Source organism: Parus major, chromosome 2, assembly GCF_001522545.3.
Source record: "Parus major isolate Abel chromosome 2, Parus_major1.1, whole genome shotgun sequence".
Lineage (NCBI taxonomy): Eukaryota > Metazoa > Chordata > Aves > Passeriformes > Paridae > Parus > Parus major.
Window position 1 is genome coordinate 48,852,918 of NC_031769.1, and position 24,774 is coordinate 48,877,691.

At 39.0% G+C, this 24,774-nt stretch overlaps 1 protein-coding gene across 1 annotated transcript in view; it reads left to right on the forward strand.

The window, feature by feature from the left end:
• The window catches only part of SUSD5 (sushi domain containing 5), a 39,797-nt gene extending 16,940 nt beyond the window's left edge, over positions 1-22,857 (forward strand). The window contains exons 3-5 of the mRNA XM_015649391.3: positions 4,112-4,230; positions 12,444-12,632; positions 21,277-22,857. Coding sequence (XP_015504877.1) covers positions 4,112-4,230; positions 12,444-12,632; positions 21,277-22,544 — 1,576 coding nt within the window. The 3' untranslated portion in view covers positions 22,545-22,857. The remainder of the gene's footprint in view (positions 1-4,111; positions 4,231-12,443; positions 12,633-21,276) is intronic.
• The last annotated feature ends 1,917 nt before the right edge of the window (positions 22,858-24,774 follow it).

Consider the following 24,774-nt stretch of genomic DNA (forward strand, 5'->3'; position numbering starts at 1 on the left):
AAATTTAAGCAGCACAAGAGCAAGCTGAAGGCTTCTGGGAAGTCTGGTTCATACCTTATTGCACTACATATTAGACTTTCTCCTTGTGTGTGCACATGATATCTGCAATATCTGAGTCATGGCACAGGAAAACAATGATCAGGTTAGCCAAGCTCTGATCTTTTTTCCAAGGTGGGTACAGAAGAAGGACTGATAATTGTTCTTAGTTGGCTGAATTGTATTGTACAGCAGGAGTTAAGCTGAGGTTCATCACAGTGCAGAATTCCTGGTCTCCTGTTTTCTCTCTTGGGAGGAGAAGAGGCATCATGAAGAAGTTTTTCCTTCCAAGCTGGGTAGGAGTAGACTGGGAAAATTCTCAGTAGTTTGTCAAGGAAACAAAGGAGACACCTTTAGGCACCTTCCAATTTTTCACCAGAGAGCAAGGGCTGTTGTCAACACCACCAATCACATTTTGATCTTCCTGGATAATAGGCAGTACTTTCATGTCTATGGTGATAGTGTTTCTGATTGATTTTTATGCTGAGATTGTGAGTTCATGGCCATGTAAGAGTAATTTTCAGGGATGCATGGATGTTTCAGGCAGATGTGGATCATATTCCATTGTTATGGGTGATATACTGTCTGAATTCAGTATGTTTCTTCTGAGAACATCTGCCTTCATCAGAAATTCCCACAGAAGGGAAAAATGAAATCAAATCTGTTTCTTAACTAAAAGGCAGAAAATCAAGCACTACACTGCTCTGAGCATCAGATGACATTGTATGCTGAGTAATGAGCTTCAGTTCAATTAATGCATGGAAGTATCCATAAATAGGATTAAATGTACATGATTGCATTCTTCTGAATGGCTGTGTAGGTGGATGTATCCCTAAAAAGTATAAAGTTTGTGACATTCTCTCAGCCATGATGCATGCCCCAGGGCAATAATTTAAAACAGTCAAGAAACAAACCAGGCAGCAACACATCTCAGCAGGGTGCTGGAAAGAGTAGGACAGCTGTACAATTTTTATCTCTTATTTCAGCATGGCTGTGCTGCTGTTGAAGGAATTTCAAGATATGATGAATTCTGAATTGGTAGCCATTTTTCAGTCATGAAAATTGTAACAAATTTTAAAGCATCACACTCTAACTTTCAGAGCTGCGACAAAAGTATACCTGTGTATTTAAGTTCTAACTGTAGATTAACAGCTAGCATTTTAGGATTTAGGAAAACCCTCAAGAACTCAGAAAAAAGACTGTTAATGTGTATTTTTAGTCATACCTGAATTCCTACTGATTGCAAAGAGACTATTTCTATGCTGTGGTCTGATTGACCCACTACTGAGAAATGCTGAGCACTCTTGAAGCTCAGTCATCAGCAGCAATAACAGCTTACTGAAGGTGTTTAAAGCTTGCAGGACTGAGCTTGATGTGGGAAACCACTCTCAGAGAAGAAGGAATGAAAAAGATTAAATAGATTTTTTTTTCCCTTCAGTTTTTAGAATCACAGAATCATTAAGGTATGAAAAGACATCTGAGATAATCAAGACCCAGTACTGTGTTCTGTGCGCAAGACAAGATTCCTTTCATTTCAGAAGGATTGCATTAGGATGCTTGCAGTTTTAATTGGATAAATGTTAATACAACAAAATTCTAAATTAAAGTCCTAAGTAGCAAATGCATGTAGATACACTTAAAAGATCTTAATTTAAAGATTTTCTTTACATATAATGTTGAAACTATATGTAAGGTACACCTTTGTAAGTTTGGTCACACTGAATAGCAGCTGAGAAAGGTTCTTAAAATACATTAGCTAATTGATAAAATCTATCAACTACAAACTTGTAATTTATTGTACAATATTTGGGAAAAAAAAGTGAGAAAAACTAGCACTTTAAATACATGATCTTACTCATGAGCCAGATATCCTGTTTTGGCAATGACCTCATTGTACCAAGGATGTGTCATCCACAGATAACCTTGTAGCCTGATGAAAAACTGATAAAGAAATTGCATTGTTTTGGGCAGAAGCAAAATACATAAATATAGAAATTGCAATTAGAAATCAGAAAATTCAAGATAAGAATGTCAAAAGTGGCTTCAAAAGTCTCAGGAATTTTAGTCTTTGATAGAAAATAGAAGTGAATGTTACCTGATTTTCAGAGACCACAATTTTATGATGGTAACAGTCTTCAAAACAATTTGTTTAATTTGTTTTATTTTGTTGGTTTCTTTTCTTTTTTTCCTTTTTCTTTTTTTTGGAGGGGGGGAGAGAGAGTCTGAAGCCTAAGTACAAAATTACAGACAAAAAGAACATTTTTTTTCAGTCATATCATTATCTTTCTACTCAATGTTGCAGGACATAACTGATCCAGATATCTAAGCAACTCAATAAATATTGGAAAGATTAAGGTTGATGAGTTAATTTTTGAAGGGAGGCAAAAGTGTTTCATTCTCTTAAATCCTGTAGGACCCAGCAAGACCCAGCATAACAATATCTGAATATTATATACATACAGAAAATTTCTAACCGATGCCCTGATCTTCCCAGTCATCTGAACTCATTTTGGCAGTCTAAGTGCTTAATTACTAACTTAGAGGTCTCAGATTTTAAATCCATTTGATTCTCAGAGAACTGGATTTAATACTTGTGGGGACTGTATTGTCCTTAAAAAGGGACTTTTTGGAAGGGATTTTTTTTCCCCTCAAAAACTCAAGTGGAGCTTTCTTTACAAAGGAAACATATTTGGTTTGAAATCGTAAAGGGGCTTTCAGCAGAGGATGACATCATGTTGTTTTCCAGAGTAGAAGTGTGGCAGGAACCATTCTGGTGCATATGTGTGACCACCACCATACAGCTCATTTCATGTTGCTTTTGTTTGTTTCTATTAAAAGAACATTAAAGTTGCATATTTAACTACTCCAGAGCTAGCACACACCTGAATGAAAATAGTCTGTACAACCATAATTCAGTCCATTTCTATAAATCAATAGTTATATAGTATTTAAGTGCATGATCAAATACTGTGTTTCCACTGGATCTTTTCCACCATCAACGGATGGGAATTTTATTTACTTTATTTTATTTTTTTTATATTATTGTATTTTATTTTATCTTCTTTTGTTCCTCAAATTTAGTGGAGGACTGGTGGCACTTTAGTTCAACCATTGCACAATACAAAATGATAAATTTCCTCCACTGGAAGGTTTAGTTCTGTGGAAAGCATTTTTATCTTCCTTTCACTAGAATAGCTGACTGTGCAACACTTCTACAAGCTTGCTGTCCACAGAAATATAAACCCACACCATTAATATCCAGCTGCAGAAATTTGGGCTGAAATGACTTTCCCAGCCTTTGTAACCTTCAATGTAACAGTAAAACCAGTGTTTTCCACAACAAACTCTCTTCCACTTACTAGTTTTAAGCAGCCAGTACAGCTGAGAGGAAAGACAATTAGCAAACTCTTACTTCATCATCAGCATCTACAGGGTTGTAAAACCCAATACAGATCTAATTAATACCTTTCTTCAAGCCTATCAGGGCCAACAGGATGGATTAGGTACTGCTGAGTACCAAAACAGAAGAAATGGAGTTTACTCAAAAGTGTGAAATTGCCATTTAAAAAAAAATAAGTGGCTGTTTTCTTCCAAGAACCCAAGCTGAATTTTCCGAGTTTGCCTGTGTTAGCTTGAGAGCAGTTAAATATGCAACCTTAATGGTTCTTTAATGTAAATGCTAATGATTTATGAAATTTCAGATCAAATATTGAGTTTCCTATTAATTTCTATCCAGGTGCCATTGGTGGGAATATGTATGTGAGAACAAAATATGGCCTTAAATACTCTGGGTATAGGTCTGATATTTAGAAGTATTACAGAATATAATAAGATAAACATCTTTTATTGCTCCCTATGCCTTGAACTGATCTACAGCAAACATTTTTCTGATTACTTCTATTTCTCCCTTGGCTTTTTTTTCATAGATCTTCCCACTCAACTACTTTACGTGCCAATGCTGAAACTGTTAAGGCTAAAGCCTGACTACTCTGATAAAAAATCTCCAAATTTCACCTGCATGTACAACTCCAGAAGATTTCTGATTATTTTTTTTTCTTCTTCTTCTTTATTTTAGGACAATTATATGCAGAAAGACGGGCAGCAAACAGCAGAGCGTGAAAGCCATTGATGTTAAAATTGAAACCGATCCCTTTGTGAATGACCAATATGATGCTTTTTGTGTAAAGGATGAAGGTCAGCACTGATATACTTTTGAAATAACGCAGAGTTGTCGCTGTCTTGCAACATTAAAAGTTTTGCCTTCAATTTTTCTACTGCTGAGAGAGAAAGAGGGAAGGTTAAGGGATAAATCTTTGTAGTAATTGCCCACTACAAGAGCCAATTGCTGCAAAGACACTGGTTGCAGCAAATAAATTGTATTATTTTTTGTCTTTGCTGCAGTTTAGTGAGTTCAAACAGCACCACTGATCTGGCAGAATCAATTTTGGTGCTCACAGGACGTATTTTATGGAAAGGAATATGTATCTCCAATCTGATGGAGATAGCTGAAGCGTGTCCCTTACTCAGCACTGTAGCTGAATGTAACTCAACAAGCTGGTTTCCAGCTGTAACACACCACCCTGTTGTATATCTATCAGTATACAACAGTTGTATGCAAATAACTTCATTGCCTCAATTTTAGTTTAATTTTGCTTTACTTTGAGTGTTTTTTTTCTAAAGTGTAGACCAGGCTGCTAGAGATGCTAATATATCCCAGATGAATCTGAAAACCCAATTATTTCCAATGTAAGTTCATGCTTTAATTTTTCAATATTTAAGTTTCAGAACCCACAAACAAAGATGAATTCTGAAGGCAAAAAGTAACTTGCTAATGATAGGTAGGATTATATAAAGAAATTTGGGAACCCCTGAAACAGATTGTTGGTGTCTGCAGTGAGTTTTTGCATCTGATTTCCAAGAAAAGCAAGGGTAAGCTAATGGTAATCACTGGGAAACAGTAGGTTCACAGCACACGGGGGGCATTCTGATGAACTGTCAGTGGCAGGAGTGTGGATGAAAATATGGTTGAAGCAAAACATGGCAGAGGTGATGCGTATTTGATCTATACCAAATCATTCTTTTTAGAGAGAATGATTTTAGCAGAGTTTGACCATCCTCTCAAGTAACCCTTGTGATATCAACTCCAGGCTCCGTGCTGCTGTGAGCAATGCCAGCCCTGTCACTCAATTGCTAATGTGGTCACACAAGCACCTTTGTGCTTTCTCCATGCTTCTGCTCACACATAGGACCAGCTCCCTGTAAACATCTGCAAAACTCTCTCATTGTCTTCCTTCAAACCTCTTTTGTCATCATCCCCCCCCACCCCGAGAAAAACCTTGGAGTGGGTTGGGACAGCTGTGAGATGCTGAAATCATTGCTCTGGCCACTATTGTTCCATTGTGCCCTTGTGCTCCCCTGACTGTCCCCACCTGCTCCATCCGAGCTTACGCGTGGATGCTGGATCTTGGAAAAGGAGCTGTGTTTACTTTTTGTGTTTGGTTACTGCTCATGGTAAAGGGGCAGACAAGAATGTAACCACACAAGGCTATGCTGGCAATGAGGGACTCAGAAACTGCATACTTTAAACTCTGGGGAAATTCAGATAGCTTGCAAAGAATGTACAAGTTATGAAGAATTTGTTTTGTAGAGGGCAGGGAATTTTCTGATGACAGAATGGGATGATCATCCCAATGCACTCATCAAGTAGGCCTAACACACGGAAACATTTCTGGAGGATTCTAATGTTCCCTCTTCTCTAAGTATACTAAAAACTTGGGATGCAGAGCTGATGTTTGAACAGAAAGACCTAAATGAAGTTGTGTGGCAGAACCTGGTTTGTAGCTGGTATGAAAAGAGCCAAGTCCAGAAAGGAAACAGCCTTAACATTACAACAGTAACACACAAGCGAACACAGAGCTGCTGACTGATGAAAAAACATCCTCAGGGATGCCACTTCCAGTTTTAGCAAATATCCAGTAAGAAGCAGCAAGAGTAAACCCTGCACCACAACCCCACACACAGCATAAATGTTCTGATCTTATGTACATGTGGCTAATAACTACACATCTAAGTTTGGATTAATGAGTTGCTTCTTTCTTGAAACCTCATGAATATTTTTTTAGTCTTAGAAAAGTAGACAGTACTTTTAATCTATACATTTGCAATTATAATATAGTAATACATTAGAGTTAAGTACAAAAGGCAAGTTGTTTTGCTCTGCTGAAAGTGATAAATCCCAGGTTTCTTACACTGAGACCTATATTAATTTCTTCAAGCCCTTTCACTTCTTTTATATCCATCCAGCTAATAAGGAGCAGATAGCAGCTTTCCTTCTTTGTCAGAATTGCCTGAGAAGAGCCAAAGGCTCAGACAGACTGGTAGGTTGAAAACAGACAGAGTGAACAGCCACATCAACCTCTACTTCAGGAACTAAGCTGATGTTAATAACTCCTTGCAACTCTACCTTCAGTTCTTAGGCCTGTGAAGAACACATCTCGAAACACCATGAAAGTTCTAGTACAACCCACGACAAATTCACTTCTTATCCCTTGATTTATAACTAATCTTTACTCAATTAACATTTACCATGCAAATGAGTGGAGTCAGATTCCCTAAGTACACATCTCAGCATGCCCCTACACCAGGGCAGTAGTCAGGTGCTAGCAAGAGCTCTGGGTGTGCTTATGGCATCAGGCTTTTACAAATACAAGTCCTGAAGAAAGAGACAGTTTTTCGTTTTGTTTCTGAAATGGATTTTGATCCACACAGAAGAATCACAGAAATTGTTGAGACTAAGAGAGTTATCTTTTACAGGGAATTCATTCTAAGAGTTCTGTTGGACAAGGAAAGATGTAGCTGTAATGTATTATGAATGCTCTGAGTATAGCTGCAGTTTTCACAGTACAGAGAAATGTGTCTTCTCAGCTTCTCATAAACACATGTTTTATGCAGCCATTAGAGACAGCAAGACAACTCTGTACCAGCTCAAGATCTGCTGAGATCAGAAAGTTCCCCTTGTAGGCCCTGAGTGCCAAAAAATATCTAAAAATATATTAGATTCTGCCAATTCTGAAAATGCAGTATCACACAAAAGTTAGATCTGGCACACAGAGTGTGTATCTCTGACAGAGTTCATAAGAAAATACCTCAAAGTATAAAGTAGGTAAAGCAAGAAAAACAGAAAGCTGGAATTTTTCCTGCCTTATTTTTTTTTGTAATAACAGATACCATTCAATTTCATATATATATATATATATATGTATATATCTATAAAATCCTCTTGGTTTTCTTTCATTTTTGTTTTTTTTTCATTGCAGCAAGGAAAGATCTCTTTGTTAATAACCCTCAAGTTTTACTGGTTCTTTCTTCCAGTGACCCACTGATATTTACAGGCAACAAATAAGATCTGTTCCATAAGGCTTTGATTTGCTGCCACCACAGGAAAAGTAAACAGGCAGCAACTTGTAGTAGAGTACAGCATAAATGCAAATCAAACTTTTTAAACATGACTGCTGGCTCCAGATATCCATCAAAGCATGATGGCTTATGTACGTATTTCAGTCAGCCTTTTTCAGCAGTAAGAAAAAAAGAAATTAGTGTATGCTTTACAGCAAATATATTAAGTGTACTTCACAAGAGCAATCAAGCTGCTGTTTGCTTTGTGTAATATTTGAACTATTTATATTTTTCTGTTATGTATATAATTTTATTTTTTTTTAATGCTACAGCTTTATTTTTCATGGCTTTGCATATAGTTGACAATTAATTCCCACTTCTCTGGTGATGTCACTTAAACCAATAAAGTCCTACATGCCCTGTCTGATGTAAGAGGTGTTGGCATCCCAGCACTGGTAGCTTACAAGCAACACTTGCATTGGCTATAATTGAGTTTTGATTCTTCATACTCAGTACTTTTATCCAAACAGAAAAATTCCATATAATTTCAGGTCTCTGCAATCAAGAAGAAAAATAAACATCCTCATTCATCTCATTCACAGATCTGACTGTTAAGAGTCATTTCTAGCATTTTCAAATTTCTTAATGACAGGATGACATCCTAAAAATTCCAGTGACCTCTCTGGAAAAACTCCACTGAATTGGATGGTTGTAAGGGGACAAGTTTTATGTCAAAGTGGATGTCTCATGTCAGCTTTCAGATTAAAGCAGCAATTGTAGATAATCAGATTTCAGTAAATTCCTGGTTCTGCCAGGTGATCTGGAAGCTGAAGTCTGCATCTTCTTCGTGTTGATTTTTTTGGCATTGATCTTAGGCTGTCCTTTCTGTAGAGAGTATTTTATCAAGACATCTCAAAAAAAAGTCTTTACAGACTAATGGGATACTCATAGTTCAAATAAAGAAGATGCTTCTGGTGTCATCTGGACTGGGGAGGAGAATTGCTGTGTTCTTAAAATGACATATGGCAACTATTTGCCAGAAGTCACCTGTCACAAACTCCTTTCCACATGTGTTCTGGGGTTAAAGTTACTATTCTGAGGAGATATTTTTCCTAAAAGCCAATCATGACTGAATGTGCTAACTCAAGAGGAGATCTCTTTAGTCCCATGTAAAAAATAGTTACTGAGTCTCCAAGAGGTCTGTAACCAGAGCTGTCATTAGCCCTAACTTATCTGCGCTCAACACCCATATCTTTGCTGTGCCACTTATTCCCATTAATTTACCAGATGTTGACTCTGTTGTGACTTCTGCACATGTATATTGAGGTCTTTCTTGTCTGTAGTGGTGACTTTCACTGCAGGACACAGTCTGTGCCAAATTACTGCTGACATGAGGATTTCCTGTGAACTTTAATGAATTTCCTTATATCTGTGCTGTGCTGTCTTGCTCTGAAGCCAAATCTACTCTCTCTTACTGGAGGTCAGTTACCAACATATGGAGGCCTGCTACGTGTTTGACCTCAGTGTCAACACATAGAAAATTCTGGAAGGGTCATGATGCCCAGAAACTAATTGCAAGTGTTCAGGCTTAAAATATGATCTTGGACATAAGCAGGCAGAGCATGGGACCTGCTTGATGCTCTGCTGGATGGCCCTCGAGTATCAAGCAGATCCAGCTTTTTTTACTGGGAAGCATGAATTGGGTGAGTTTTTTAGCCAGTAGCAAGAAAATATGCTGGTTTATGGGAGGATAGATGAGGAAAAAATCAGTGCTCCAGATGGATGGAGGAGCCCAGCCCTCATCTACCCAACAGCACCCCTGTGGTCACCTTAACAAAGAGCACTACTGTTCTTCTACATGACAAGCTGCTGCCAACACACCCTCTGTCACGCTTCGGTGGCCCAGATCTGCCTCCTCTCTTCCAGCAAGAAAATGGCCTGAATGCCAGCACTGAGCACAGACTGTTGTTCCAAATAAGCCCATGCTCTTCCAGCTCCTGGTACGAAGGCTGCAGACAAAAACATGAAGCCTGTCCCCAGAAGTGGCTCAGTTTGATGAGTTGCTGTGCCAGTGTCACTTCTGTACGTGTGCCAGAAGGAACAGGTTTGGCAAAAGGCTGAGCAGGAATTGTCATAGCAACTGAGACTGCAGCAGGATGAGGAGACATAAGATGCTGAAACCTGGAAAATTCCTGTACCTTTTATGCACGAGAGGACAGCAACAAAATGGATGTAGGAGCTTGAGTTTGTCTTTGCAGCTTTCACTTGTGCTTGTCCATGCTGTCAGTCAGTATGCTCTGCAGCAAAGATGTGACCTTACCAAGTCTCATGTTAAAGAGTCAAAAGTTCCCCACACAGTGTCAGTCCAAGAACATCTTTAAAATCACTGCTTTTCTTTCTATTCATGCATCAGCCAGATCTCTTTCAGGCTCTCATAATTCTGTTACCATGTCTGCTGTAAAATTTTACTGTAAAGATCCCTTTAGCTTTCTTCCTTCCTGGGAGGTTATAACGTGCTTTTTGGATGTGTTTGCCACAGTTAACTTATGTGTGGCTTCTCTGCTTCCTCTGGCAACAGGATTAAGAAGCAAGACTTTGTAGATAAGAATACTCTCTGATGTATAATTGTCCCATACAGCCTTGGGATCAATACTTCCCTCAGAACAGATACACAGCTCCCATTTGTATGCATAGAAGCAGCTACATAAAGTACATGAAATGCAAGGCTCTGTAGCCTTCCTATGAGGCAATAAAATATTTTTTTATACCTTTCATCCACATCAATCTCTATTCATCTGACCAGTTCACAGGAAAGGCATTAGCTGCTAACTGCTCCTCACTTCCTCGGATGTCAAACCTCCATAAGATTCTATATAAACTGAGCTTTGTGTAGCCTCAAAAGCTTGTTTTCTCTGTCAGTGTGTGTGTGCATAACTCCCACTAACTTTCTGAAGGTGTTAGACAGTAGATATATATATGTGTGTGTGTGTGTGTACAGTACAGAGAACAGGCTTCAAAGTTTGACTTCAGTACCATGTCCCTTATATTAGTGGCAGATATTTTTCAGCATACCCAATTAAGAAGTGGTTAGTCAGGTCTATCAGACAATTTTCAAAAGACTGATCCAAAGGAACTTTCACAGATTGTGGATGTTTATCATAGGATTTTCATTTCACTACAAGGTAAACTACTGGAAAAATAAATAAATCATATTTCTAAATAAGCATGCATTTACCTATGCCTGGGTCAGAAGGGGGTAGATGATGGGAAGAGCTGCAGCCTGAGACTCAGAAGTGTTTTACAGAATGTCCCTGGGCAAAAGCAGGAAAGCTGGAGTTTTTTTGCAGAGGGGAGATTGAAAAAGCTTTTCTGTCAAGCCTGTTGCCCATTGAAAACCCCGGACACGAACTGGTGTCAATGGAACTGTGGCTTGCAAGATCTTGTGGTGATGATGCCCTAAAAGCAGACTGCAGCAAAATAGCAAGGGTGGTCTTTGAAGATGTTTCTCCTTCTGCATGTCCAGGAGCATAGTCTTGGAGTCTTTTCAGCTTCCAAACAAAAGTCTTTTCAAGGAACAACATCTTTAGCAGCTAAGCAGTCAGGTTTTTGTACCAAAGCAAGCTATTTCAACAGGAGAGATCAATACTAGAACATAGACCAAGTGCCATGTTTCCCTATCCAATATAATTACCAGCACTCTTGAGTCTTTTAATTTTGGTTGTTCTGTATCTGGACAAAAGCAGGTTTTGGATCTTCAGTTACTTTGGCAAGAAGAACAGTTGTTTTTATTCTAACACAGTCAATAAGGGTTCTAGAACCATGGGGAAAAAATTCCCATATTTGAGAAAGAATATAGAAGTGATAATTTGTACCAACACTGCAGTCTTTGCCCACTGGGTTTCTTGGTAAAATCCATGTTCTTCCATTGTAATTTTTTGTTTGTTTTGTTTTTCTGTAACTAAGAGGTACCTATTCCAAAAAGGACTGTAAAAAACATGGAGGAAAAGGGGGCATGGCAAACCTGTGTGAAGAGCTCTTTTCAGAGAGGAAGGCCTTTGAGGAAAGAGAATCCACAATGCTCAAAAGTTCTCTAGAAATTCTTGATCTACCTTGTTAACAATGGCCAAGATCATTCAAACCAGAAAAAGAGACTTAAAATTTAGTTTACACTGGTGGTGGCAGCTGTGAGCCTGTCTCCCTTCCACACTTCTTTAATGCAACAAAAACCAGTTTTGATCTCATTCATAACAATTTTTCTTCCTGGCTTCTAATGCTTTCAGCAAAAATACTATCAAACATCTTCTTGAGTTTTATACCCTGGTAAATTTAGCTCTTCATATTCTCACAGACAGCAAAGCTATGTTACCCCTGGGTATTCTTAAACTGATGAGCCCAAGTCACTATTTATTTTTGGGTGTCTCCAGCTTAAAAAGGAAGATAACTTTGAATAACTGGGAAGACACATGATTTGAGAAAGACTAGGAGATTAGAGATAGTCTGGAAACTGACTGTTGTTCACCTGTACCTTTTCTTTCTGTGAGTGTGGACTGGGCCATTGCTCCGCCTCTGCTGGCTTCCTACAGTGTAGAAGAGATCAAAGTGCCGGTCTTAAACAATTCCACAAGCATTTCCATGGTTAAGAAAAATGACTGTGTCCAAGCTGTTGCTTTCCAGTCCCAACCTGCCCAAGCCTTTGTTAGCTTTTGTAGAATCAGGCAGGGAAGATGGCTGTGACTTGGCATCCCGACTTGTTTGAAAAAAGCCATACAGATGCATGGCTGTCAGACATCAGTAACATTATGGTAATCACATGACAGTTTTAGCCCAATATATGCCTTCCCAATCACAGCTGGAAATATATGTGAAGGGACTTAAGGGCATGAAACAGATGAGATCCAATTCCTGTAGGTGTGTAAAAGTTTATCCTCAGCAAAACTCTTAGCACTGCTGTTAGCACTGCGTTAAAAGACTACTGTGAATTCTTCACAATGCCATCTCTGTTTTACTTTCAGACAAACCCTGTGGGGACCCGCCATCCTTCCCCCACACCATCCTGCACGGCCACACTGGCTTTGAGATGGGGGACGAGCTGCTGTACGTCTGTGCCCAGGGGTACGTGATGGGCAACAAGGAGACGGCGTTCACGCTGCTCTGCGACAGCTGCGGGGAGTGGTACGGGCACGTCCAGGCCTGTGTCAAAGGTGAGCTCAGCCAACAACCTCCCAGCAGCCTGGATCCAGCACTGGACCGTGTGCCCTGGGCACCTGCAGTCCCAGTGAAGGTCTCAGTCAATGGCTCAGCTGGCCCAACAGGACTTTTACAATCCCGTTGGTAGATGGCTCCAAGAAACCACAGGAAAAGATAGCTTTCTCATACTTACATGAACATAAAGTTTCTCTCTGGGTAGAAGGATCCACCCAGTATAAAAAAAAAAATCTTTTAAGCTCTTCACTTTGTCCCCCCGGCTTTTCGTAAGAAGCCAGTTTGGCTGATCAGTTTTTGCTAGGCCTTTCCTTTAGCTTTAACACCCTTGAACTTCTGCCCTTACACAGATAATAAAGGCTGCTTCCTTTGGTTAGGTTGGGAACATTAAAGACCCAAGTAAGCTAAGAGAGATGCCTGTGCCACACAAATAAACTGTGACCAAAAAAGTTTATGATTTTTTTAATTTGCCCCAATAAAAAGGCAAGCAGTTTTTATCCTGTACCATGCCTCCAGGACTTTTGTCTGCAAACACAAGAGTAGTTGCCCAGATATTTACTCCATTAAAAAGACTGAAAGTAGATTTTCTTACCAAGTGACTGGACTCAAGAAAAGATTTTTCAAAAAAAAAACCCCAAACCACAAAACCCTCAAGCAAATTGTAAAATGACATTTCCTAAATTTAAACCCTCAATAAAATTCACCTTTATGTGTTAGTTAAATTCTACAGCAGTCTTTTAACTTTCCCCTTCTTTAAACATAGGCTAAACAGTACCATGAGTTCAGGTGTAGATATAATCTGAATTCTGCTTTCTCGTGTTACCTTGCTCAATGCATAAACCCACCATTTTTTCTGGTATTTAAGGATGGTCATCAGAAATTTTTTTGGTTTTTTTGAGAAGGCCATCACACCTCTAAAGTAATGTTTCTGGCAAAACAGATAAATTTTAAGCAAAGGAGTGGGCAGCTGTTGAGTAGCTGAGCTATCTATATGGGCTGAAGTTAGTATATCCATTTCAGAACCTATATATTCCTTAATGTCTGGAGGCTTGCAAGGAGTTATTTTTACTCATGAATATACCATCAGGCAGTGGATAATCATGAGAAAAGGTCAAATTTGTTCTTAGTAGAAGTAGGTCACGCCTGTGCACCAGGGAACCAGATTCTCAAACCCATCCAACTGGTATAAATACACAAAAAAGCCCCAAAGAAAGCATCAGCATTTTTCTGAACTGTTTCAGCTTCTAAAACTGTTTTTACAAAGAGCAGTTCAGATGATTATGCAAAACAATGCAGGGCATGAAGGAAGAATGTGAAGGGAAGAGGAAAAAAACAAGTATATGCATCTGATCATAGAATAAAGAATCACAGAACAGTTTGGGTTGGAAAGAACCTTTAAGGTCATCTAGTCCAACCCCCCTACAATAAGCAGGGACATCTTCAACTAATCCAGTAGGTTCAAGTTTCCTATAGTCTGCACCAAATGGATTGGTCTTTTTCCTTTTTTTACCTTTTTTTTTTTTTTTCCTGAGGTTTGTGGAATTGCTATCTTCATCACACATAGATATAAAGCTGTATTACACCAAAGTAAGAAAGGGAAAGAATCAGACCATTTCAGCTGTGTGTGTTTCACTGTTTTCTTTGGATAAATAGCCTATTTTCCCTGTTTTGCCTGAGCCTTTCACACAGCCATAGGGGAGAGAAAAATATTAAAAAAAAAAAATAAAATAGGAACGTGTGGCTGTAAAATCACAAACATCAACACTGAAACTTGGGATCAGATATGATATTGTGGATTATGATTTTTTAAATTATTTAGATGTAGATTTCATGCTGGGGGGCTTCCTCTGATTAATGTTTTTCAAATGCTTTAAGGACATGGGACAAAAAATACAATAATTGTTCTAGTAATAATTATGTATTTAATCCTTTTGATCATAATTGTTTAAGAAAGAAGACTTTACAGGATGATTTAAATGTGTGATACTAGGTTTCATTATTTTGAAAAAAGTGAGAACCCAGTGAAAAAGGGCAGGAAAAAAAAAAGGGAGTTTAATTAAAAGGAATTTGATTTAGAGTTGACTGATATTTTGGGGTCATCGAAGTGAGGAGAACAATTATTAAGTACTCCAGAAGTCAGCACACAGACTGATTTTTAAGTGCTCTGAGGCAAGAGAGCACCTTCCCTATCATGAAGGTTAATGATGGGACTTAATGGAGAATTTAAATTCCTTTTGGCAGACTGGACCACTTCTGTCCTAACAGGCTGACATCAGTGGAAAGATGTTCGTGAAGCCACTTCAGTGAACATTTAAGTGCTATGTTTAGAGCCTGGTAAGATGATACAGTGCCCTTGCTCTGCATCTGTGCTGGGTGAGCAATTGAGAAATGTAAAGTGGTCCCAATGCTCTTACTCCAACAAAAAGGGACCACGGGGACAAAACCCTGGCCAGAGCATCAAGTGTTATAAGGCCTGTTCCTATATCCTGCAGTGTCTCTGAGACTAGGGACAAGTCACTGTACTGCTCTCTGCTGCTTACTCCACCTCATCTGTGAAAGAGTGGTGACATTTATCCAATCTCGTAAAGCTTGCTGGGATTTGTGGATGTTACACCTCGAGCAGCATTGTTCTACTTGGTAACTGCCCCATTATAATACCCAGCTGTCCAGGCAGACTAAACAGCAGCGACTGCATGCTTTTCTTGATTGTGGAAAAGCATCAGACTGGCTTTACATTCCCAGTTGCTCACACAGAGCAAATACGGAGTCACAGAACTATCATCGTTGCAGTGTCTAAATATAGCAGTTAAATGTTCTTTGAAGTCTCTTTGTGATCATCTTTCCTCTCTGTTTTGATCCAGAAAGAAGAGATACAGTCCATTCTGGCACCTGGCCTATAAGTGTATGGCCATACAGTCAGCAGAATTGCAAATTGAAATTTAAAAAATACATATATAATCAAATAGACACATAATGCAAAATACATGGCAAAACCTGGCTATGGGCATAACTGAAAAAAAGTAATTTTGGACTTATATTAAGTGGATTTCAGATAGTAAAGTATGATGGAAATTTAAGTGGGTTCAGGATACAGTAAAGTATGATGGAAATTAGGAAAGCAGTACATTACAAATGGCTGTAATGTACATTGTGCACACCAGGTAATAGACAGTAATTTTTAATTAAGATGCTTTTTAAGAAAAACAGTGACTCTGTTTCCTGTAATTCCTTGTCATGAAAAGGCACTGTGTTCTAGCTGAAAACACAGGGATATTTAGTCCAACAAAGTAACCTTAAGGAGAGAACAGGGAAATGCATAGATTTTGCCATTTATTATTTTTTTTTATTTCTGTAGAATGCATTTGTTTCACAAAATATATCCTGAAGAACACTGCAGTAAGGTCTGAAAGCGATGAATACATGCCATGCTGGGACTGTCCTGCAAGCACAGAGATTAAACTGACAATTGCTAAATGATACTTGTTTTTTTCCCAAAATAAACCATGAGTTCAATATCAGAAGCATTAATACCAACACTTCAGTGGTGGAGGTCAGGGCTGGACTGTATTAGGCTGCATTCTCTAGGGTTTACAGCCTCAAAGAGAGGGCAGATGAGATGGGAAATCATGTTCCATCTCTGCCCTAAAACCGGCTCAGAGGAATGTCATATATCTATCCTTTCTCTGGATTGTTTTGGGTTTTTCCAGCTATATGCTTGTGGCAGGAGAGTCCATACCTTCTACACATCTAAGGAATCTCTCCAATGACAATGCTTGGACACACAGCTAGTGTGCTCCGAGGTACTCCAACTTTTCCAAGCTGAGGACCATCCTTCTGACGCCAGTGTAAGGAGGACTTGGCTGACTTTGATCACTTAATCTGCAGCTACCAGTCCTTTTGCCTGCCTCAACAAATCTCATTACTTCGAACATAGCCTTCTGAGTTTTCAAGAATTATATTGGTTCACATTTGTGTGGTCTGTAAGCATGACGAGCTAGCACCATTTCTTTTTGGTTTCTTATTTTTAATGTGGGGAATCAAACAAAATGTCTCTGGCTTTTGATCTTATTGGAAAATGCTCTCTTTTTGTTCATTCTACTGAGTGCAAAGGAAGATTTGTGACAGAAAATATAATCAGCAACAAATATGTCCATGGCCTGTCAAAACAATTGTTATGACAAACTTTGGTTCCATTTTCAGACCTGTCACTGAGGGGTTGTATTAGATTAATGTAAAGTATTGATCTGGCATGGATGGATTCTGCCAAATGGAATCAGTTAAACAAATGTTGATGGGTTATTTATTTATATTAGCAGGCTTTCTGCTGGAATAAAAATTATCCTCTTTCTTGTAGCTATTGCAAAAGAAAAAAGGCACAAATTCTGTCTAGTATACTCTGGCTGACTAGAGAGAGGTTTGTGTGCCTGATCCAAACTAAATGGATAATTCTTTGAGATATTGTAGTTCACAAATGTGACTTATCTTAGGCAAATCAGTCTACATGCTCTTTTCCTCCCCATCCTAAAAGACAGATTCTGTCTTGCTAATCTTTGCTGTAGCTACTTTGAGATTCTTAGACTAAAGATCTTTTTATACAGTATAAATATTTATAATGATGGTCTATATAGAATCAGGTTTCAATTTCCTGTACTCCAAAAATACACCCATAAAATATGCTGTGCACTTTATGGTTGTCCAAAATAGCAACACTCAAAATAGAGCTTGGATGCCAATATGCTATCAAGAAGAGAAATTAAACTGATCCTAGAGTGTGGAAGCACAGGCTCTTTGTTTTTGCCTGTCTCTATGTTTGGTCACTGTTTTCACATTAAGATCAAAAACTGAAGGAGATGAAAGCTCTAGAGGACTGGATGTTTCCCAAAAAGGATTAATTAAGAATTAAAAGGATTTTACCTTTTAACTGAGCTTCACATCTTTGGTAGTATGTCATTTCAGCACCTCTTGTTGTAAAGTGTTCATTTCAGACTCAGTAATGCCTCAGACAGTGAATAAAAACTCACTGATCCTTGAGTCTGCCAGAAGAGGGTACGGTCAAGATGTAACAATGACCAAAAATAGAAAGATTTTGATCTTGGATAAATTAATTTCAGGGCTGGGTCTTCTTAAAACCAGACCTACCTAGTTAGAAAGAAAGATGCAATCACTTTTAAACCAATTGCTAGCAGTTTTAAAAATGTGTATAAATAATGGCTACAACTTTTTGGATAAGAGGTGGAGCTGAATCTAGTTTGATCATTGCTCTTCAGTACCAACACTAAAATTCAGGGAACTGGAAAGTGCTGAGGAGGCAAGCAAGAAGAAGTGCAGAAGTTGTGCCTATTCCTGGAAAATCAAGCTCATGGTGGACTTAGAAGATTGTCATGGTAACACAGAGCCACTAAATACTGACTCCAAGTCCCATTTGAAGGTCTGAGGCCCAGAAGAAAGAACAGAGTATTATTACTGTGTAAGTCAATCCAGGATCATATAAATCAAAGCTCCAGAGTAAGGGGGTCTGTATTTCCTTTGATGGTTAGAGAGCTCAATAGTTGCTTTCATTCTGGCATCCCATAAGCTAACATTAGTTATGTTGATAGTCTTTGCTATAAACTCTACAAATACGGGAGATTGAATATGAAAATATGTTAGAGCAGCTTTACAACTTGGGCCACAATCTGATTGTGAGAGGGAACAAGACTCCCTTATGTGGTGACAAGCAGTGCATAATGAGCTCCAATCTCAGGATCTCTTTAGACTACAATGGGCTTTTTCTTCCCCCAGCTCTGCATTAAGAAAACACCAATTCACTTCTCTACAGGCAGGATCATGCCCAAAGGCAGCATGTTTGATGGAGACCCGACTGATGGTTCGACAAACATTTAATATGTTCTGATAGAATGGGGACTTGCACTTTCTTAGAAGCACATGCTTTTTCCTGATGTGCCTCCATAGGATCTTCTCCTGGAGGGCTGAATCTACATGGCAAGAGAAACACTGAAGGGAAAGAGCTTCAAAATCCCTAAAAAGCCAAACATTCACCAATGATCTACTCACACCTAAGGTACTGGTCAATGTGACGAATGCTAGCTGCCCGTTCATACTGCTACTTAAAAAATAGGTCTGGAGGAAACAACACAAGCACGTGGATGTAATTTTTGTTTACTGTTTGAACCTCAGCTGGATTACCAGTGTGCAAAGCAAAGGAGTAGCAAAAATAGAGGTTACAAGAGACATAGAGGTGAAGAGAGGCCATTGTGGTGATTCAATTAAAAAAAGACAACAATGACCATAACAGCTGGCAAACGGTGGCTTCTTGATGTTCCAGTTCAGATACATGCCACAGACACCTATAGGCTCAGACACACTGAATTTTAGTGAAACGGGCATGCCAGATATCAGCTTCTAGCAGGAGTCTGGATGATTAGGGGATAAAATAGTTTGAGGCAACATTTCCTTGCAAAGAGAGTGCCAGCCAGGTAGAAAAATTCTAAAGTGGAAGCAAGCAAAGGGACAAAGTGAGAATAAAGTTTGACAGTTAGTAGAAGTGTTGCATTGTGATGGATAGTGCCATGCAGAGATTCATGAATAAGTTGCTAAAGTACCTTGGTATTCAGACTTATCTTCCATTCATTTGTGAAAATCTGAAATACTATTGGAAAAGATTTTAGGATTAATTAGAGAAGTGAGAGTCCTACCAGGAAGCTTTTCACTCTAAGAGTTGTATTCCCCTGACTGTTAAATCATCCTTGAACGGGACAGAAGTTTCTCCTGCTTTAGAGAAGATGGGGAGGATCTAGAGGATTACTCAAGCAGATGAGGACACTGGGACCAGCAGGGAGAGAGGTCTGTTGTTGGCACTTCCTGTGGGATGAAAGGACCTGCTAAGAACATCCAGCTCTCCAGCATGATAGCTTTCACAGAGGTATTAACTCTCTGCAGGCTATTTGGGTCACACATCTGAGCTTCCTTAGCATAACTGCTTTGGTTTCTGGTAGACCCAGATGCTATTCCAAGATAAATACCTTTTGCAAATGCTCATTCTGTTTTGGCACCTGGCTTTAGCTGTTCTGGCAAAAAGTGAGGTGGTGTGAGCTGTATCACTGCTAAGTGGTTTTGGTCAGGCTGGTTTGACAATATTTCTAATCTTTCTTAAGAGTAGACCAAATATGGCTCTGCCAGAAGTCTGGGAAGCAGTCTCCAAGGAGAAAGTGACTCAGGCAGAAATTGAGGTGGGCCCCAGATGAAAATGTAATTCAAAATTGTCTGACTGTAAAAAGGCAAAAAAAGATAAGGCTTTACAAATGCAGTGAACTGTAATACAGGTTCTCCTGTTAATTTCTTGTTTCCTATGTCATGCCAGGTCTATTGCTTCACTGTCTTCATAAAAGACTAAATGCCCTCTTAAAAAGAAAAATTCTCACCATGATTCAGTTTATTTTCCATATCCCAAGGCACTATTTTTTATGACTTTTAATGCCAGCATAAATCTCAGAAATTACATCAACTTTCTATGGAGTAACACTTTCATGAACTGAAAATCAACCACCCTGTCCAGTTTGGAAAATTTGTCATTGAGCTAAGGCTTTAGAATATTTAGAGAAATATAAATTACAATGTACTATTCCATTCAAATTCAAACATTTAGCTTTGTGCTTTGAGTCGAGTCTATTTTGCTGTGAGTGCTAGGTCTGTTGAGTATTTCTAAATCAAACTCGAGCTTTGCAATGAATCAGCCCCTCTGTTGCACTCAGTCTTTTTACCAATTGTGTTTTGTGTTACTTTTTTTTTCTCTTTTCCCCATGGCAACATTTAATTCCTTAAAAGTGGAAGCCTGAGAGTTAATTACCATTATCATGGTAACTAGGCGTGCGGCTTTAAATGTTAGAGACAGGGTTTTCCAGCCTTGCAGGGGGCATCTTGCTTTTTTCAGATGAAAACCAGCAGAACTCAGTGTCAGCCCTGGTGGTGGAGTCTGCCTGTCAGCTTTGAAGAGCTCTTATGGAATAAGAAATACTGTTCTGGCTCCAGGTGTTGTATCATTCTAACACCAAGGTGATTGAAAAAAGCAGCATACTGATAAAAATGGGCCTTGATATCTTGCAAGCATAAAGTACTGAACAAATTTTTTTTAAAGCATCTATCTGAAATGGGATAAAGTTGCTGAAAAACTTTTAGTTTTGTCTGTTCTGTTTTTTTTTAATACCAATTAGTAATTGATTAGTTTTTGTTATATCGTTCTCTCCACACACGTTTCTTGCTTGAATAAGATGGAAGTTTTTCCTCAAATCTTGCAAAGAGTCCTACTAGGGAGAGAAAAGGTTTGAGAAAACATTAAGCAAAGGAAGTCCTCTAACTGTAGACAGTGAGTTATTTATATGCATTTTTAAATCTGGAAAGATAAGATATTAGCTGCTGGCATTGACACCTACTGTGATTCTTTTAAAAAAAAACACCTTGAAATTGAATATCAGCCCAAGGACCATGCACTTCTCAAATAAACAATTACACAGAATGAAAAATACTGCCTAGAAGTCACTTCTCATTGCATCTTTTTTCTTGGCTTCTTGTAATAAACAAGCTCAGTGCTTTTCCAGAGAATTAAATGTTGGCTTATGAGGTTTTGTTTTTTTTTGATGTTTCTAGATGAAACTGAGGCACACATTGACTATGAAGATAACTTTCCCGATGACAGATCAATACCTATTGCTGAGAATGACCATGGCAATGGCAAAGAGGGAATTGAGCAGGAGCAAATACAGCTTTCCTTCAGTAAAAGTTCAGAGGAAGGAAGAACTGGAAGTACCAAAGGGGTTACTCAGCACACAGACATTTCTGAAAAAGGAAGCAGGGCACCAACTGAGTCCCCCGTGTCACTCCTAAGCCAAAAAAACTTGTTTTGGTTTCCATCAGAAAGTTTCAGTGAGCCTGAATCAGAGAAAGAGACAGATGATTCCACTAAAGCACAGTTTTCTGAAGGTGATAACCACATTGGAGGGAAGACAGCCTATGGTGTACCTGGTGCCAAAATATTTTATGACAGTGAGGATTTCCCCATTGGACCCATTCTCACAACTAATGATACAAAGACAGCGATGGATGCAGTTGCCATCACTGACGAGTCCTGGTTAGATGGATATCCAGTAACACAAGAGGTGGTAGAGGATGATGAAGAGGGTGATAAAGTTGATGGTTCAATGGGAACAGAAGATGACATCATCCTCACAACTGATCAACCAAATCATGTGGAAGTAAGAAAATCAGGAAATGGCAGCCCAGCTCTGGAAGAGAGCCTAACGCAGATTGTGGCAGCAACAACAGGGGTGGACGATGAGGGGGCTAAAGAGACACCAGCACCACTTACATCAGTGAGTGGTCTGGAGAACTTTAGTGTGAGCAGGGGTTATGATGATGCCATGTGGGAACATCCAGCTACATCTCTGGAAACTGTGACTCAGGAGCCCACTACAACGATGCTGTTTGACATAACCAGCTCAAAAACATCCATGTCAGAAACCTCTGTGACCGTCAGCCCCTACACTCCATACATAGAACCAAGAGACACAACCACCTACACAGAACAAGTAGCAACCACTGCACCAGACATCATTGCTGACACAGTGTCCCAGGATTTAGCAGAGCAAGAAAGTCTCACTCAGGGCCTTGGAGAAAAGCCCATCCCCACTTCTGAGCCATGTGAAGGAGAGGATTGTCCCAAGTCCAGTAAAGGTGCTATCATAGCAATAATAGTGATTCTTCTCTGCTTGTTACTGGTTGCAGCTGTTCTGGCAGTGTGGTTTTTCAAAAAACGGCAGCAGAAAAATTCTGTCTATAAACTAAATGGAAGGTGTCAGCCCAGACATCACTGTTACCACCACTACCACCACCAGCATATTGAAATGCAGAAAGTCTAACCAGGGGCCTTTTGGCAGAGATCAGAAGAAAAAACATTGATGCTAGAAGACACATGACTCATGGATGCTAAAATCCAGCAGTGCAGAAAGCAGAAGAAAAAAAGAATGCTAGAAGAACATAGAAGACAGAAGAGATTTCATCCTTTTGAAATTGCAGTCTAGCATACTTGACTTTTCAGAGCTAAAGAATCTGTAAATTTTTATCACAAGGGTCTTTTGGAGACACCAGCAGGACACAGTGTGCTCAGTAGTACATCTTCAATTTGTTCCGCTTTTACATTCTGCTCCTATTAATAATAAATTAATTGATTAATTTCTGTGTTACCTGCTTATAATGCAATGGTAGGGCTGGTCAGGCCTCTTTGGTCTGTTCTCAGTAAAAGAGGAAAAGAAGGAGGGAAGAATGGAAGAAAGATGATTTTGGAGCAACCACACGTTTGGTGTTTGCTCCTTTTTTAGAACCTGCCCAAGCTGGTCAGAATAAGCCACCATAACAAATTGTTACCTGATGTGTCTTAAAAAGAAAAACTATTTGCTACCAGACTTTAATGGATAGTATTGCAATGATTACTAAGGTAATTTTCTTCAATGTTGTGAATTTAACAAGCCACAAATGTTGGATCATTATGCTACTGTTCTGGAAGGTGTTCTTTTAGCCTTAGTGAAGAAATGCCATTCTTATAACTAATCTTCCTGTAGAAATGATGATGTTTCCCCAGAATTCAGAGAATATGGTAAGTGCCATTCTTCCTTGAGTATGAGCAGGAGAGGAGTCAGAGCACCTTGGGATCCAGGTGTTATGATGAATAGCCTCTCATTACAGAGCCAAACGCTGGTAAAGCACTTTCCAGGGGAACCCTGTATAAAGTTGGCTGCTTTCTGAACACAATGTTGACTGACCAAGATACTGAACTTATATTCACAGCCAGCAGTACCTCTGGCAACTGAAGCCATGTGTAATACTTTGCCATGTGTAATACTTCTGCCATGTGAACTCTGTGGAAGGACTGATTTTTCACCATTCTGCTCCTGCATTGGCTGGAGGGGTGGACATTGGCTCTGGGAGATGGGCAGCCCCTTTGCATGCTGCTTATTGTGGTTTTAAAGATAAAGCAGATCTGGGAAGGAAATAAATTGCACCTAGTTGATAAAATGCACTCAGTTTCTAGACTGGCTGTTGGTGTAAAAGCACGGATGCTTTTCCAACAGCACATTCCATCTCCAACAGTTCTGGAAATGAAGAAAGGGGAATATGTTTTCTAGAATCCCTTAGCATAGTTTGTGTGAGTTTAGTATGAGGTCTTTCTTACTTACATTTCTGAATGAACAAGAGGAAGTCTGGCAACTGTGAATAATCTGCCGGTCAGAAATAAATTCATCTGCCATTCAGCCTTAGTCAAAGAGTAAGAAAAGGTGCCTGGGTGGAATTAATTCCATGCTCTGGCTTGAGTCGCAGTGGTAATCACCTCTAACTCCATGGAAGGTAGGCTTTATGAAATGGAGTGCAGAACTGGGCCCATCATACATGCAGCCATCAATCTCAGGGCTGGTAAGCAAAAAAAGCATTTTTAGACAATGGCTATGGTTATCTTGGAGAGTTTGACCTCAGAGGGGTAAGAGATGAATCTTGTTGCCTGGCAAGAGCTGTAGTAACTGTACAGATTTGTAAATATGTCTCTGACATATGCATGACTTTATGCTTTTAATGCATTCTACACTATGAAATAACTTAGAATTTCTGTTGTAAACTATTTTTTTTAAAGCAGTTAAAAAAGAAACCCCAACAATGGATTTCACACCAAGCAACTTCATGGAGACTGGTAACTCAACTAAAACATATCATCTGTGATCCCATGGAAATATACTGAAAAATAAACACAGGAATGTCCATTAAAAATATTGTTTAACTGAAAGGTACAAGTAGGTGTTGCAGTTCTGTGTAGCATCATTGAAAATGAAAAGTCAATTCTATTTGTCCTAGGAACAGAACATGTAAAAATGAGACTCAAAATACAAATTGATCAAGGATCTTATCTGAGACCTAGAAACACTTGTTATTCATGAACCAGAAGAAAGTGTACATTAACATAATACTTTGGAGGTATTTAAATAAAACTCAAGTTACAAAAACACCAGGAAAGGAAGTGTGTGCTTGTGTTCTTGTGCAAATCATCCAGTTTACCCACAAGTTCATGGAGAAAAGATAGGCCTGTTACTTTCATAATTCTTT